This window comes from Pleurodeles waltl, chromosome 7 (assembly GCF_031143425.1).
Source record: "Pleurodeles waltl isolate 20211129_DDA chromosome 7, aPleWal1.hap1.20221129, whole genome shotgun sequence".
Taxonomy (NCBI): domain Eukaryota; kingdom Metazoa; phylum Chordata; class Amphibia; order Caudata; family Salamandridae; genus Pleurodeles; species Pleurodeles waltl.
The window spans coordinates 775,092,180-775,108,109 of record NC_090446.1 but is presented as its reverse complement, the minus strand read 5'-3'; the positions used below and the strand labels follow the sequence as shown (position 1 = coordinate 775,108,109).

Sequence of the window (15,930 nt, the reverse complement as noted above, 5' to 3'; positions counted from 1 at the left end):
GCCACACAAATACTAACAATGCCCTCAACACCCACTCACAACACACACACCACACAAGCACCAACAATGCCTATACTCCCACCCTACACCACAGCAAAAAGGCAAATCGACTAACTTGCATGCTTCTCAATACACGATCACTCAGCACACATAGAACCAAAATATGAGAACTGCTGAGCAGTGATGCACCCAAAATCCTCTTCATCACAGAGACCTGACTCAACCCCTAATCAGCTCCTAGCACCACTACGACAACCCCAACGGACTACAAGATTGCTCAACGGGTCTGCCTTCACAAGCCAGGAGAAGGACTCACTATCATCTACAAGGAATCCTTCAAATGCACAACTACAGAAAACACTACACCATTCATCGAGCACCTGCACATCAAGCTGCAAATCTCTGAAAACTTCACCCTGAACTGAACCCTCGGCTATCGACAACCAGGACTATGAGCCACCTTTACCAACCTCATCACCGACTTCATCGCTCCACTCACCATCGACTCCAGAGCCTACATTCTCCTCCGTGACATCAACTTTCACCTTGAAGACCAAAATGACACCTGCTTCACAACACTCCTTGAAAGATTGAGCAACTTCAGACTCCCCCAGCACGTCTCAGAACCAACACACACAGCAGGACACACACTGGACCCCATTTTCACCATGAGAGACAGCATCAAATACAACTCCATCACTTCTCTCACATGGACGAACCACTCCATCTCTTTCCAAATCAAGACACTTCAAGACAACATCCCTATCAAGTTCAGAATTGCAAGCTGCAGCTGGGGCAAAATTGCAGAAGCAGACTTGCTCAGCGCCCTCTGCATGTATCAACCTAGCCCCACAGACAACCTCAACAAGGACATCAACAACTGGATCAAGAACTGTGAAGAATGCCTCATACCCATCAAATCCAACAAGCATAGTAGATCAAACCCTCACCAGAAATGACACAGCGGCAATCATGCGGACCATCCACACTGAGACCCCAATGGACTCATGCCCCCAAAACATCTACAACCTGGGAACATCACACATCAGCACCACCCTGGTCCTCATCATCAACACCTCCATCACCTCTACCACTTGAAGCTTGAAGAAATAAACACCCTTGTTAAAAGCCCAAAGAGATTAAGAAGGCTATCAACAAGTAACTCACAACCCACTTTGAACTTCACCTTCTACTAGACAGCACTTATTCAGGATTCAGAAAGAACCACAGCACCAAAACAGCACTCATCACAGCCCCTGATGACATCCAAATCATCTTGGACTAAGAAGAAACAGACTTGTCCGCTGCCTTCGATAATGTCTCCCACAAAATCCTCATCAGAAAACTCCATGTGACTGGTTTACAAGGATTTGCTCTCAAAAGGATTTGTTCCTTCCTACGGGAAGAACCAATGGTCAGGATGCCAACCTTCATGTCAGAGACAAAGAAACTGATATGGGGAGTCCCACAGGAATCGTCCCTCAATCCTACCCTTTTCAACATATACATGACACCACTTACCAGCATCATCCAATCACAAGACATCACTGTCATCTCCTACACCAATGACACCCAACTCATCTTCTCCCTGACTGGCGGCAAGACAACCACCACCAGAACCAACTTCACGAACTGTATGACCATGTTACCCGACTGGATGCGAATCAACTACCTGAAGCTCAACTTAGATAAGACAGAAGTACGAGACTTCAGCAAGAGGACCTCCTTATGGGTCTCCACCTGGTGGCCACCGGAACTAGGACCAACATCCACACCCAAAGACCATGCCAGAAATCTAGGGATCATACTAGACAGCAAGCTCAACATGACAGCTCAAGTCAATGCAGTGTACATCTCCTGCTTCCACATCCTCCTCATGCTGCAAAAGAACTACAAATAGTTGTCTCAGAACACAAGATGGACCATCACACAAGCACTCATCACCAACAGGCTGGACTACAGCAACATTCTGTATGCTGGAATCTCCAAACAACTCCTACACAGACTTTGGATCATCCAGAAAACCATAGCAAGTCTCATCCTCGACCTCCCAAACCACTCCCACATCACACCGCACCTAAGGAAGCCTCACTGGCTCCCCATTCGCAAGCGTGACCAATTAAAACTTCTCATGCAAACATACAAAGCCCTACACAACACTTGACAAGAATCCCAGAACACCACCACACTTTCACCAACCCGCCAGTCACCTATGCTCTGCCTTACTCTCACTCACACACACTCCCCACATCCGGAAAAGCAAAACTGGAGGTCACTCATTCTCCTACATCACACTCAAGACATGGAACAAACTCCCTCAACACATCAGAGCTGCCTCCTCACTTCTTGAGTTGCTCAAGAAGCTGAAGACCTGGCTGTTCATATAAGCACTTGGGGACTACACACCTGCCCAAGTGCCTGGATATCTTCTCCAGGGATTAGTGCATATCAACATCGCATAACTGCAGATAAGTATTTTAATTAAATGTCGAGTATCTAGTCATACACGTTCCTAACATTGTTGCTGCCTCTAAATGGCTGTGCTGTGCAGTCCACAAAAACAGAAAACATCCTGTAGCGTTCCTCTTTTTTGCTGTCAATAACGGTGGGTTTTCGTCTTCGCAAATTTGGAACAGAAATGTACCGGGTGACCAGTGGAAACTCCCTGCTGGGGAGGGTTCTGATCCTTGCATTAGCAGCACTGTCCGCTGGATCTGAGAGCAGAATATGAATAGCAGATGAGAAAAAAACACAGCTGCTCGACCTCCAGAGCCAACCACTGCAAATATTCAGGTCTTTTTACATTTTAAATCGGAAACAAGTGGCTGTGAGGGTATTTATTCGAGCAACAGGCATGTTTCAGGAAGCCACTGTGGTTCCCAGACCACCACATAGAGCTCTCGCTTACACTATCTCGGGGCTCCTCAGTATTGAAAACATGGCTGCTCAGGGCAGGTTGTTACTGCAGTAACTACAAGCAATACAAAGCAGATAGACCCTCCCCTCCCCCCCACTCCGTCCCCCCCCCCCCCCCCCCACACACACACACACACACACACGGATTTTCTTTGCTCACTTTATCGTGTCTCGCACACATGCAAACTCATTAATCCTGATTTTGCACAGTTTACCAAATTTATAATCCAGCATGCTGACTTTCGGATAGTATTGACAGTCTTGAATTCCTTCTTAATTAGAAACAAGTGTCATTAGTTGCGGAGTGTGAAATGTAGCAATGCAGCCACTTTTCATGATTTTGAGCTATGGTAATCATTTGAAAGTCTGTTACGGTTTGATGCGTTTGCACCTGACATTTTAATTTTACTTATCAACAGGTAAAGCCTGAGAGGAAAATGGTTCTGATACAATTAGAACTATTGACCCACAGATAAAATCAGACACGACTTTGGGACATTAGTTCAAATGGAGCCCCTATACCAAAATATTACCTAAAGCATATGCCACGAGGCTCCTTCGCACGAAAATATAGTGGTCCATTCACAAACATTTAAATCAGAAGCTGAGTGGCACAGGGGTACTCGACCCCACACTGGTTCTAAAGGTTTCGTATTATTGTATTGAATCTTTTTTGTTATGTAAGCAAACTAATTTCAGAATATATCCACCTGAATTGTTGTAACGAATGAGGAATGCATTTTTGTTTCAGCAGAGGACACTCAGAGTGAGCCCTTTGATTAGCCTCGAAGAATGAGAGCTCTAGTTACTTGCATTTCACTTCTGTTATTCATATACCTGGTGTGAGAAATAGGGTTACTGGTTGAGGGAAGTGAAACCCTATTCAACCAGCAACCACAATCCTTGTCAGCGTGAGGCACAAGCAAACCCCAAAAAACCTGTCATCCATCCTCTGTAGCTTGGCACATAGCAGTGTTAACATAAAGGCAATGTGTGAAGTATTTATGTAGCACTTCAAAGAGTAATAAAGTGAAAACACAAGAAAAATCTCACACTGATTTAGAAAAATAGAACACAATTTAATAAATAAACCAAGGCCAAAATGACAAAAAACGAAACAGTAGAACCGAAGATATGCCATTTTAAGAATTTAAGTGAAAATATCATCAAAAAGCGCCACTCGTGGCTATCTGGTCTTGTTGGACTAGGAGGAAGTGAAAAGTTCAAGTCGACAGTGATCTAGTGCGGGATAGATTCAGAGACCAGGTTAGTCTCGCTGAAAAGTTAACTTCTCAGTCCAGCTGAAAGTGCAGGTCTGGCATCACAAACAGTCATCGCTGTAGCATGAACATCCTGCTGCTGTGGCAAAAGGTTGGGCCCGAGCGCTGCCGTGGCACTTCCCACGAGCAGTCATTGCTGCAGGGCAAATGGTCGGGTTGACGGAACTTTGCATTGGCAGGCAGTGCGAGCGACAAAGTTTGGGCCCCAACTGGCCTGTTTGCAGTTGTGAAGAGCCCCAAAACTTCAATTTAGCTCCACTGAGGCCACCTCAAGGTCCAGGCCCTGAGCGGCACCATTTGGGGATAAGGGACGTACTCCAACTGTGTCCTGGTGCTGGGTGAGGTGATTGGGAGCCTGTTAAGTCCCTGTGGCTCAGAACAGGAGGTCAGCAGACTAGCCCTTGGAGTCACTCTGAGAGTCCTGGGCTCAGCTGTAGGTCCAGTCTCTCTGACTCAGGCAGCAAGGCAGCAATCCAGTAAAGGAGAAGTCCAGCAGTACAGCAGAGTGGCTGCCCTTGCACCAGCACAGCAGTCCTTTCTCCTCGCAGAGTCTCCACAGGTCCAGACGTTTACTGAAGAGTTGTCATCCAAGGTCTGATATTTATACCAAGTGCTGCCTTTGATGTGGGAGTTCTAGAGGTTACCCTTTGAAGTGCATATGTTTCCTGCCTCTCCTGCCCTGGCTCTAGACCAGGGGTCTCCAATTAGAAGCTCATGAGCTACTAGTAGCTTCAGAACTACCCATAAGTAGCTCTCCATTGTGTAGTGCAGCCTACAAAAACTGAAAAGGTTATATTTAAAACAAGTATGTAAACTTGTCTGATGTAGTCAGTATTAAAATTCTAATAATATTCCTAGCTCTTAATGATTTTCATCAACATACTTATTACAAAAAACGTTGGAGACCCCTGGTCTAGACTAACTACCAGGGGTATGCAGCCCTTTGTGTGGGTGCATGCCAGGACACCGCTTATTCAAGTGTAAGTGAGGTTGTACTCAGCTCTGCCCTCCTATCATGCCAGTAATAGCCCATCCAGACACACCTGAGCTCTCTATTGTGTGTGGCTGTCTAGGAGGACTACATAAAGCCCAACTGTCATGTGACCGAAAGACAGGCTGCAGGCACTAAATGACTAAGGGAGGAAAATGCCACTGTTGAAAAAGTGGCCTTTGCAAAATTCTAATTTGAAATCCGCCTTTGCCATAAGAGAATTTTTAATTACAATTTAAAAGACACCAAACATGAACTGGTTACCTATTCCCATTTGCAAATTACAGTTTATTAAATGTAATAAGGCAACTCCAATCTTATCCTTTGGGAGAGGTTCGCCTTGCAGTAGTGGAAAGTGAACTTAAGAGTTTTTCACTACCAGGACATGTAAAACTTAGTACCTGTCCAACTTTTTAAACGCACTGCACCGTGCCCTGTGGACTGTTCAGGGTCTGCCAGAGGGGTGACTTGTATGTATTATAAAGAGAAAGGTTTGGGCCTGGTAAAAGGTTTATTTTGCCAGGTCAAAATGGCAGTTTAAAACTGCACATGCTGTCTGCAGTGGAAGACCTGAAACAGTTTTAAAGGGCTACCTAAGTGGGTGGAAGGATCACTTCTGCAGGCCCACTAGTAGCATTTAATTTACAGGCCGAGCACAGGTAGAGCTATTCTACTAGGAATTTACAGGTAAATTAAATATGTCAATTGGGTATAATCTAATGTTCCTGGGTTTTAAGGAGAGAGCACATCCACTTTGGAACTGGTTAGCAGTGATAAAGTGTGAAGGGTCCTAAAGCCAGAAAACTGAAGTCCGCAAAACAGGAGGTTTGAAGGCAGAAATTAAGGAGGAAACCCATGCCATGATGCCAGGTCTAACATCTAGTAAGTCATGTGCATCCATTTAATCCAGTAAACGAACATTATGCCAATAAGGCTACGCAGTGTGTTGAGCACAGCTCCCAGCATAGACCTGTGATATTTGTGATTTGCAGGACACAGACTCCAATCAGTGGTGTAGTTTGGTCAATACGATTGGTGGGGTATGAGCTTCAGATTTCCTGACAATCACACTGGCATCATAATGTTAAAATACATTATATGACAAGCAGGGCGCATAAGAGGGACTTAAGAGACAGTGAAAAGGGAGACGTATGCAAATTGATAGGAGCACTAAGTGAGAGAAGCACAATATTTCCTAAAATAATGAACATTTTTTAGGCCTTTCAAAACAGAGGTGAGTGTGTGTATTTTTTGTCAGTGTGCTTGTGCATAAGTACCAGGCGAAATCTGACAGACACCTCATCATACCCAACTGAAAGCAACTGTACCAACTCTTCCTCAGAAGATACATTTATTAAGGGGCTGTAACACCCCAAACATCCCCCCCAAAGCTACGCCCCTGACTCCAGTTACAGACAGGTTCTAGACAGCTTTAATTATTCCAAAAGTCAAGAAAGTAAGAAACACTTAGTTGATTAAGAAAAGCATCTCCGATCTGATAGTCAAGTGTTAAGCGTAGTGTTGTGTGCTGAGTAGATGCTAGTTATTATTAACAAAATCTTTGCAACAGTGTGGAATTAACTTATTTAATCCTCAACTTTAAAATGACAGATTCACACCACATATCACTTCTCACCTCCCGGGCAGGCCATTCCACTCATCTCAGTCACAAAACATTTAACCACTCCCTACACCAGAACGCCTCACTCTGTGAACTTTAACCAAAGCACACACAACCAGCCCTTCACCGCAAACATCCCTACCGCACTCCGCCAAACACTTGCCTCTACGGCCTACCATTCTTCCCCACACAACATATACAGACATATCCTGTCAACATTGACTATATAGCAAACATGACACGCTCTGGGCAGCGCACGTTTAAAGGTGCCTGCGACAATGAACTTGTTAAGGATACAACTCTGTCAGTTTTTGTATAATGAACAAGAACAACCAGAAGTAGAAAACTCAAAATATAGTTAACAAAATATGATAAATCACTCCATAGATTTGGAAAAGAAATTCATTAAATAAAAAATAATATTAAGGAGACCTCAAATGCAAGTAGTCTTAAATTTAAATGTACATTTTGAGCCAGTGGGACTGAGTTACAAGGACGTGAGTATGTGGAGTATTACTTACTAGTCGAGTACTAATTCACGTAGATATAAATGCATTTTTGAATTGGCCCCCAAGTGGCAAATGTTTATTAGAAAAAGTGCAGAGAGGGCACAGTTCTTTCGATGTTTGCTAATAGTACATCAATATTACCTTTATGATGATTTAGGGGGAATAAACAAAGGCATGTTCAAGTGCGTAAAATAGTATTAGAGAACTACTCTAATTCCAGCAGTTTCTGTGTACATCACAACCTTTCCAGGTCAGCAGCAGATGAAGGTCACCAGAACCCAAAACTTGTTTGATTTAGCTCATGACTACATTAGATATGTGACAACCAAAATCTGAAAAATAAATCTAGTGAAAAAACAGAAGAAACATGTTTGAGCCCGTGCTTCTTTAACTATTGGTACGATTGCTCAAGTGTAATTAGAGAAGTATTCTACAATGTTTAACATAGTTGTAGTATAAGAAAAATAGAATAACCATTGAATTCTACGTCAAGAAGAGGAATGTGGCTTGAACCATTAAGCTATGATCTCTGGACAGGATAACAAGCAGCTCTGTGTGTGTTTCAGCCTCATTGTGCATCATCAGCGAAGTAAAGCATGAGTTGCTAGGCCCACCAACAGATAACAGCAGTCCCATTTGTTACGTCAGCACTCGTGGAGCACAATGGCAAAGTACCTGGAGGGGCCACTGCCAAACTCACTCAGGGGCTCTCAGGCCAGGGTACTTTTCTGAGGGGGCCCCATGGAGCCCCCTCCTCCCCCCGCACCACCTGGGCTGCAGGAGCCTTTGTTACTCCACTGACGGAGCTGTGGCATATTTCTCACTGTGCATAGAAGCAAGGTTCTGGTGAGAGAGAATGCTACAGGACTTGGCCATCTCTGCAGATCCTCTAGGAAAGGCAAACAAGATAAAACCATAGACTCCAAACCAATGAGTGCCCTGGATAGTTCTGAGGGCTTACCGAGGTTCATCTTGTTTATTCCATAAACAACTGCTAGTGCTGCGTGTTTGCCACCAGGTTAAGGGAGACTAGAAACCTTTAAGGGACAGTAAGTTCAAGGACTCTCCTACATGTAGTCCCATATATTCTGGTCATTCACAGTGGCAAAATAAACTAACAGTCAAATCCCACTATTCTTGAAATCCCCTGCCTAGGACTCCATTTCCATCAAAAGGATGCCCATCTTCTCAACAGGCTCCCTCAGGCAGCCATGTTCTGTGTGCCTATGCTTTCATACCTCGGGTTAAATGTGGGTGTGGACAAGAGCCAACTCAGAAAAACATTATTTTCAGCAGTGGATTTGAACAACTGCATATTTCTGATTAGAAAGTCATTGACGTTGCTTGAATCAAAATGTACAATAAGGATGCATTTTTGACTGTAGGAACAATCATTATCACAAGTTAATTGTCACAAGTTATGGGACCATGTTTCCTACAAGAATCCCTCAGTCGTGAATGTCAGTTACCATAACACAATAATAATTGAGGCCGTCAGCACTTCTACCACCCCTTGATAAAACTGAAAAATTGTTTTATCATTGCTGTTTAATCCTTCCACGTGTTACTGAATGTTCAGTTTTTAAGAGTCCATTTTTAAGAGGACTTCTCGGAGAAAGTGAACTCCACGGTGCAGTTCAAAGAAAGCCAGTGGCGCAGATGTGATCTTGTCTAGTGTGACTGAGGACCAATTAAGCAACTGGGTAGGAACAAAATGTAGGCACTACTGTTGTAAATTGAAAGAGGAGGAGTAATTGACGCAGGGATGAGCGGTGCTAAAACTAAGCTTGGTTGCACATTGGAGAGGGATCGGCCAATGAGCAATATGCCATTGGTGTTATGAATGATGTTTTTACTATCTGTCGCAGTCCGGTAGAACGCAGTAGGGGGTCAGACAGTTGTGACAAGTAGCTGACCTTATTTCCAGAATTTCAACTCCATCATTGGCTCGCAGTTGCCCAGGTGTAACATGCAAGAAGTAGTTTGCATTCGTGCCCTGAGGTTCAGGTGTTAACCTCTGCCCGTGGTAAGATAAAATAGCCTACATCTGGCCCATCCTGAAAGGTAGAGCCAGTGCCAACATTTCCTTGAGGGTACTCATGGGCCTTAATATTATGCTACCACTCGTTCTTCATAAATTGTTTAAATGTGAAACAATAGTATGTTCTCAAATGCTATGTGCACGTACAAAAGCCAAACTCATAACAGACCCAAACCTAAGGATCATAAATTCACCTTCAAAGAAAAGTGAAAACCTGAATGCTGGAATAGAGCCACGTTTTTCAATAAAAATACCAAACCGCAAACTGATCCAGCATTTAACTCAATAATCATAATTCAAAGCCTCTGGGTACCAGGAATGCAGCTGGGTTAGTATTACCAGCTCGGGCCATTAGTCTTAGGCTGGTTATGAGAATTTCGAATTGGGAGAATAGCCAAAACTAAGGGAAACTCAAGAATTGTTTATTTGCAGATGCTAGAAATGTACCCAGCGCAAGGAAAACGAAACTAAATGTATTCCGGCTGAGATCTTTGTTTCTGATTAAGACCACTCTTCTCACACTCGAGAAGAATGTTTTCTCTGTAGGGTCAGTGATCCTTCATCCAGGCATGCATCCTGGTAACAGAGCACGTGCTCACCTACATTAATACCCGCCAAGGTGCCTGCTGTGCACTTAAAGGCTCATAACACACAAGAAACATTCCATTAAGAGGACAGTTGGCGAAAGCAATGCACAAATTAGGTGCCACATGTGTTTCATGTGAGTGAAACAAATACTCCTGCTTTTAGGGCTCTAGCTGGCAAGCATCTGTGCAGTGGTTTTCATCTAATTACACGTCCATAAGTCTGATTTGCTAAGTGCGGTATTTTTCTCATCGGTGCACTTTTGGCAGTCTACCTGATAAATTAAGAGGTGACCACCCAGTGCTTAATTTGTGCTTTGATGAGCACCGGCACTCGTTTTTGAGGGCCGGCGCTTATTCTTCTGCCCCAACCATTTGCTGCGAGCAAAAGACACATATGGGAAAGATGGAGGAAGAGAAAAACGAAAAAGCGCTACAATTCGAGAAAGAAGAAAGCCGCAAGAGTGAGCTGAAGAGGCAGGGAGTGAGTGTAAATGGATTGAATAGGCCCGAGATGGCTTCGGGATTACGCTGCCTCAGTATTCCGTGCTCCCACATTTGATTGCAGCACCCACGTGTTTAAGAGAAGGGCTTTGGGCACCAGCACGTTTTTATTTACAAATTAAGCACTATGGCCACCCTGTCCCTTCTGTAGGGTTATTTCAGTACTGTTGAGTTGGCCTGACAGTCACCTCCACAGAGATCAAGTGAGGGTGACTTGGTGAAGTTTTATGAAACAGAAAAACGACGAGGTAATAGAAGGTAGTGGGTGCAGATTTGGGTGCCTTGATTCAGTGGTGAGTGGAAGGAGAGGCCATGTGTGGATTCAAGCACTGAACAGCAGGGTACCTTCCTAGCAACGATGAATACATAATGACATAGTTGTGAAAATAAATAATTAGACCTTTTTGAGAGACAAACAAAAATGTATGCAACAATCAATTTCAAGGTCATTACTGCTGAGAAATACTTGACATGATTCCGTATTACCGAGTACTGAAATAACCCTGCAAAAGGAACAGGATGGTCACCTCCTCATTTATCAGGTAGGGTGCCAAAAGTGCGTCGATGAGAAAAATACCGCCCGTACCAAAGCAAAGCTAAGTGAATAAACTTTAAAAACAAAAAAGTAAGTGAATTATTAGAACTTAATGACAGGAACATTTTTCAATGGTTCAAGATTTATTGTGTCGACCATGGCAATATATAACAATCTAATGATGTACATACAGTCACTGAAAAAGCATAGTTAACATTAAAGTTATGGTTAGAGGCGGTTATAACACATTAACATATGTTAAGAAATTCACTTGAAAAAACTCAGTTAAGGTCCTGTTTTGGTACTACGTTAAAATAAAAAAAAATACTGGACTTCAGAAATAGGAGACCACAAACTATGACTTGCGCAAAATCCATACAACCATAAGCCTCACACCAAATGCAATGCCCATGATTTCACCCAACAGATCCAATTACAACTGTTGTAATATTCTCTAGTTTCATTTCTGGGAAAATGCCCATATCATATTCCCAGAACACTATGAAAGGGACGACTATGAATGTCATAGGGGGTTATTACAACTTTGGAGGAGGTGTTAATCCGTCCCAAAAGTGACGGTAAAGTGACGGATATACCACCAGCCGTATTACGAGTCCATTATATCCTATGGAACTCGTAATACGGCTGGTGGTATATCTGTCACTTTACCGTCACTTTTGGGACGGATTAACACCTCCTCCAAAGTTGTAATAACCCCCGTAGTATGTAATGGTTTGAGTATGTATTGGTATTTATTTACAATTTGCTTTTTGGTAGTTACTTTTTGGTGTTAATCTTGTGAGGTATTGCATCTGGTGTGCAAGTTATGGTTTATTGCTTGCAGAGGATTAAGACCAATCCACCATGGGTGGCCTGACACCGCGTCACGAAGTATTCCCTCATGTCCAGATGTTTTGAACAAGGACACAATGAAGGTATTTCTTCTACAATTATACAACAAGGTACAATTATAACATCAGTTCTCCAGTCATGAAATCAAACCTTGTAAGTAATGACAGTGCCCTTGTTGATAACTGTTTCTTAAGGAAAACCATGTGAACAACAGAGTTTTACACCTGTACACAACACCCTCTTGCCACTAAGAAGTATGTGGTTTGAACACTGGGGTGATTCATACTCTGTTTCCCATAGAGCAACAAACAGGGTGCACAAAGGTCCTGTCTCCATTCCCCCAGGGTTCTTAAGCCTGCTGCACTAGTCCGTGTCATGATGAGACCGCGAATCACTAATGAAGGCGAGATGTGTCCACAACGTTACAGGCATCATAAACCTCTTATGGGACACATAATTACTGTGTGGGGCTAAGGGACCATTGAAAGCTTGTATCAGCCCCATCCCTCTAGCCTTTTATCCTAAAATCAAGAGCCGAATAAATGATTAGCTCCGCCAATATTTTGAAGCAAATCGACTGCATAGACCGAAAAGGCTCTTGAAATTATAAAAATATTAGGAATAAAGCACTGATGCCAGTTGCTATCCGCAAGCTCATGTACTGAAACTGTGTTCTGAAAAGATCTTTTAATGTTTAATTTACCAGGAGTGTAGAAACATTGTGGTGGATCTGCAACTGGCCAGAAACCAGAGTTGACCAGTGCTCAGCTCAATCTATCAAAGACTCTGTATAGAGCCTGTGTGCTTGGAAGCCTAAGCGATCACATGCTAGAGCCTCAAAGATGTGGTGACTCCTAGAATCAAAAATGCTGTACCATTTTTGTAAGGTTACTACTATTCTACATCTAGGCAAGGCTGCTTCTTCATACAAAACTCATTTAGGGTCAGTTGCCACTAGCAACAGTATTGGGCCAACAAAAAAGGCAGACACGGGAACACATTTGCTTTTGTGGTTACATTCCTTTTATTTTGCCCTTTTTGCCCGTTGGCTTAGCTCTCCCTTACTCAACATTGGAACCAGAATGGGAAAGGGGTATGTCTTGTTATCAAACCCAATGAATCCGAGCACAATTAATGTTGTGTCTCAGTTCATTAGAAAAGCGTGGCAGTCACGACAGAGAGTAGCTCATGAGGGAAAATAAGCAGTGGCTATATTGACAGTAAACTGACTGCAAGTATTAATAATTAGATGGCAAATGGCAAGTCTCGGAAGGATTAGAGGTGCATTGGCTGGATTGCTGGGACAGATGTCATAAATGGAAATGCCCAGGTGGAGTGAGGTTATCCTTGCATTTGTGTTTTGTTCTCCTGCGGCACACAGATCAGTTTCTTCAAAACTGCCGGGTGATGTCTTAATGGCCCCAGATGAGGTCTTGTGGAAGGGAGAAATAATTAAGCTGTCATATGTAAAGGCAAACAAACAAACATGCATTTAGCTTTGGACATACCAAAACGTGCCTCATCATCCTGAAAAGCAATATCAATGGTCCCTAGATGTGCTCTCTCAGTTCCAAAGCAAATTTTAGGAAGATTGTGTTCAGGTAAGTTATGAACCAGGCCACTTTGAACTGACATGTCTGTCTAGGCAACAGATGTGACTCCCATAGTCCAAGGTCGGACGCCCTGCCTGCAGCGGTGACTCCTTTATGGATCTGCATAGACCAGCCCGATAACTAAGACTGGACTTAACTTCTCATACCATGCCGGCAATGTTCCTTTAAAATATGAGATGACGATAGTGCGTGCGGTCAGTTTGTTGTATATAGGTATGTGCACAGCAGGGAAAAGCAAGCCTCATTTTTCACTGCTGCCATGTAACAAGTTACGCAACACAAACACACTCTCACAGATACTCCATGAAATAGCTCACATTCTTTATCACAGTACATTACCACTTCCATTTCACAATTTAATGTTGATTCCTGCGGGGTTTGACCTCCATAACACTGATATTCCCTCTCTCAGGAAACCCCACTGCAGTGAATCACTAGCCACTATTTTGAGGGGGGCTGAGATGCTATAATGGCGTTCTCTCCGCCAGAACATTGCTGCAGCATGCACGTGCCAAAACAAACATGGGGCTGCAGTAAAAAACACACGATCACCTCTCCAAATGAGTAGCTGTAGGCCATCAGTAAACATCTTTACGAGTGCCAAAATTGCTGAAGCCCCCGCCATTTCTTAGCTCCTATTGCCCACTGACACCTGCTCCCGACATGGTTATGGCCTTCCCTCTGGTAGTTTCATTAGACAGCAAGAGGGACGGCCACACCCTCCATCGCCACCGAGGTGCCTGGCCTCGAAACTAGAAACTATGATTATTTAAAAACAGTTTAAAGGAATTTTTTTAACAACATAAACAGTCCCCAGAAAAAAGCTATTTTAAGGTATCTTTAAAAAACTCAAAAAGACCATAGAATCTCAATACCACATGGGTACTTAATTAAGCAACTAGAACAAATAAACTAAAGTTCCAAACTGTACTCCATGAAAAATGGCAACCTTTGTTTTTATCTCCCAGGAGCCTGTGACCTCAAAGATTTCCTAAAACCTAAAAATGCCTGCTTGTACTTCGGAAGAAAAATACTGTCTACACAAACTACAGTATCATTGGCAGCAGAAACAACAATTCATAAAATCACAGGCAAATAAAGGAATACAGGACAAAAACTACTCAAACATAAAATTATTAGAAAATACTTTAAAAAACTATTTGAAGCCAGGCTTTTTTTTTAGCGATATACCATTAACTGACGCTAATGAACATATATTTAACTATATACAAACCTTACAGTGACAGAACATTGGTGAGTATGAGCCACACACAAGTAGAGGTCTACTTGGAAGATTTGGCAGACACTTAACTTGTATACAATATCCACCTACAGTGTACTGAGACAAAGTAATTTAAAAAGGTAAAAAATGATAGCAAAGCAACAAAACAAATCAAAGAACTATGACAGTTACATGGCGCACACAAATCTAAATCCATCATAGTAACATTGATCTACTTTTTGATTCAGTAGCAACTGGACTTTAAAATTCAGCTGCACTGTTGCATGTGTTGTGCTTCTGAATTACCATTCACTTTCACTACAGGAACATGCAGCTATTCCAGGACGACGAAGAAAACAAATACATCCAGTATGATGACCAGTAAACACAAATACAGGCACAGGAGCAAATACCAAGATGTCAGGATTCATGTATCCAAAGATGTACAAAAAAAACTCCAAGCCTCTTTCACAGCCTACGCCAAATACACATAACACTCAACCACAAAATATTTTTAAAAAATCCTGATTCTCCTTTCTGTTTAGCAGTAGTACAAATAATAACTCACGTATTTAATCGTGGTATGTTGCAATGAATGTTGGAGATAACCCTATTTGTTAAATAGTGTACACTATCAGCTAGATTTATTAGGGAAACAATTAAAATTCCTGGATCAAGAACAGCTACAATACAAAAAAATTAGTTGGCTACAATATCGCTTCAAATGATGTAAGGGACAAATACTTGTAATTCACAAAATACTACTCAGTGCTGTCAAAATCTAGAACAAAATATTTCTACTATTTTAAGTACAAGACAGCAAGTGTCAGTTGCAACACAATTCTCCCACCATAAAGCCTAAACCCATGCCAAATAAACACGTGGAAAAGATCTTCAATCAAAATGTACTCAAATCAAGCTTTAGCTCGCCAGAACCCAAATGTGTTATGTCATCTATTAAGAAACAGATTCAGACTAAATCTAAAGTATTAACAAATGTAGTCTGGATCAAATTTGTGTAATGTATTTCAAATAAATATACCTCCTTTATTCACGAACATTTTTTAAATGTGTTCTATGTTCCTGATTGTGGATGTGTGTAACACCCATTTAGCATTAAATTATAGATGGGCACACAATTACCTCTCATTTTTCAGTGTAACTCCGTTTCATAAGCCTATATGATAATGAATTACAGAAATCAGAATATGGTGGGATAGTGGCGTGGAACCATATAGTAAGGACAGGCCTAGGGAGCAGCT

General features: G+C 42.4%; 2 protein-coding genes across 2 annotated transcripts in view; both read left to right on the top strand.

The window, feature by feature from the left end:
- LOC138246962 (uncharacterized) overlaps positions 1-425 on the top strand; it is a 700,938-nt gene extending 700,513 nt beyond the window's left edge. Inside the window, exon 5 of the mRNA XM_069201710.1 lies at positions 235-425. Within this exon, the coding sequence (XP_069057811.1) occupies positions 235-425 (191 nt within the window). The remainder of the gene's footprint in view (positions 1-234) is intronic.
- The window catches only part of LOC138245569 (collagen alpha-1(XXIII) chain-like), a 284,280-nt gene that overhangs the window by 21,758 nt on the left and 246,592 nt on the right, over positions 1-15,930 (top strand). The window lies entirely within an intron of this gene.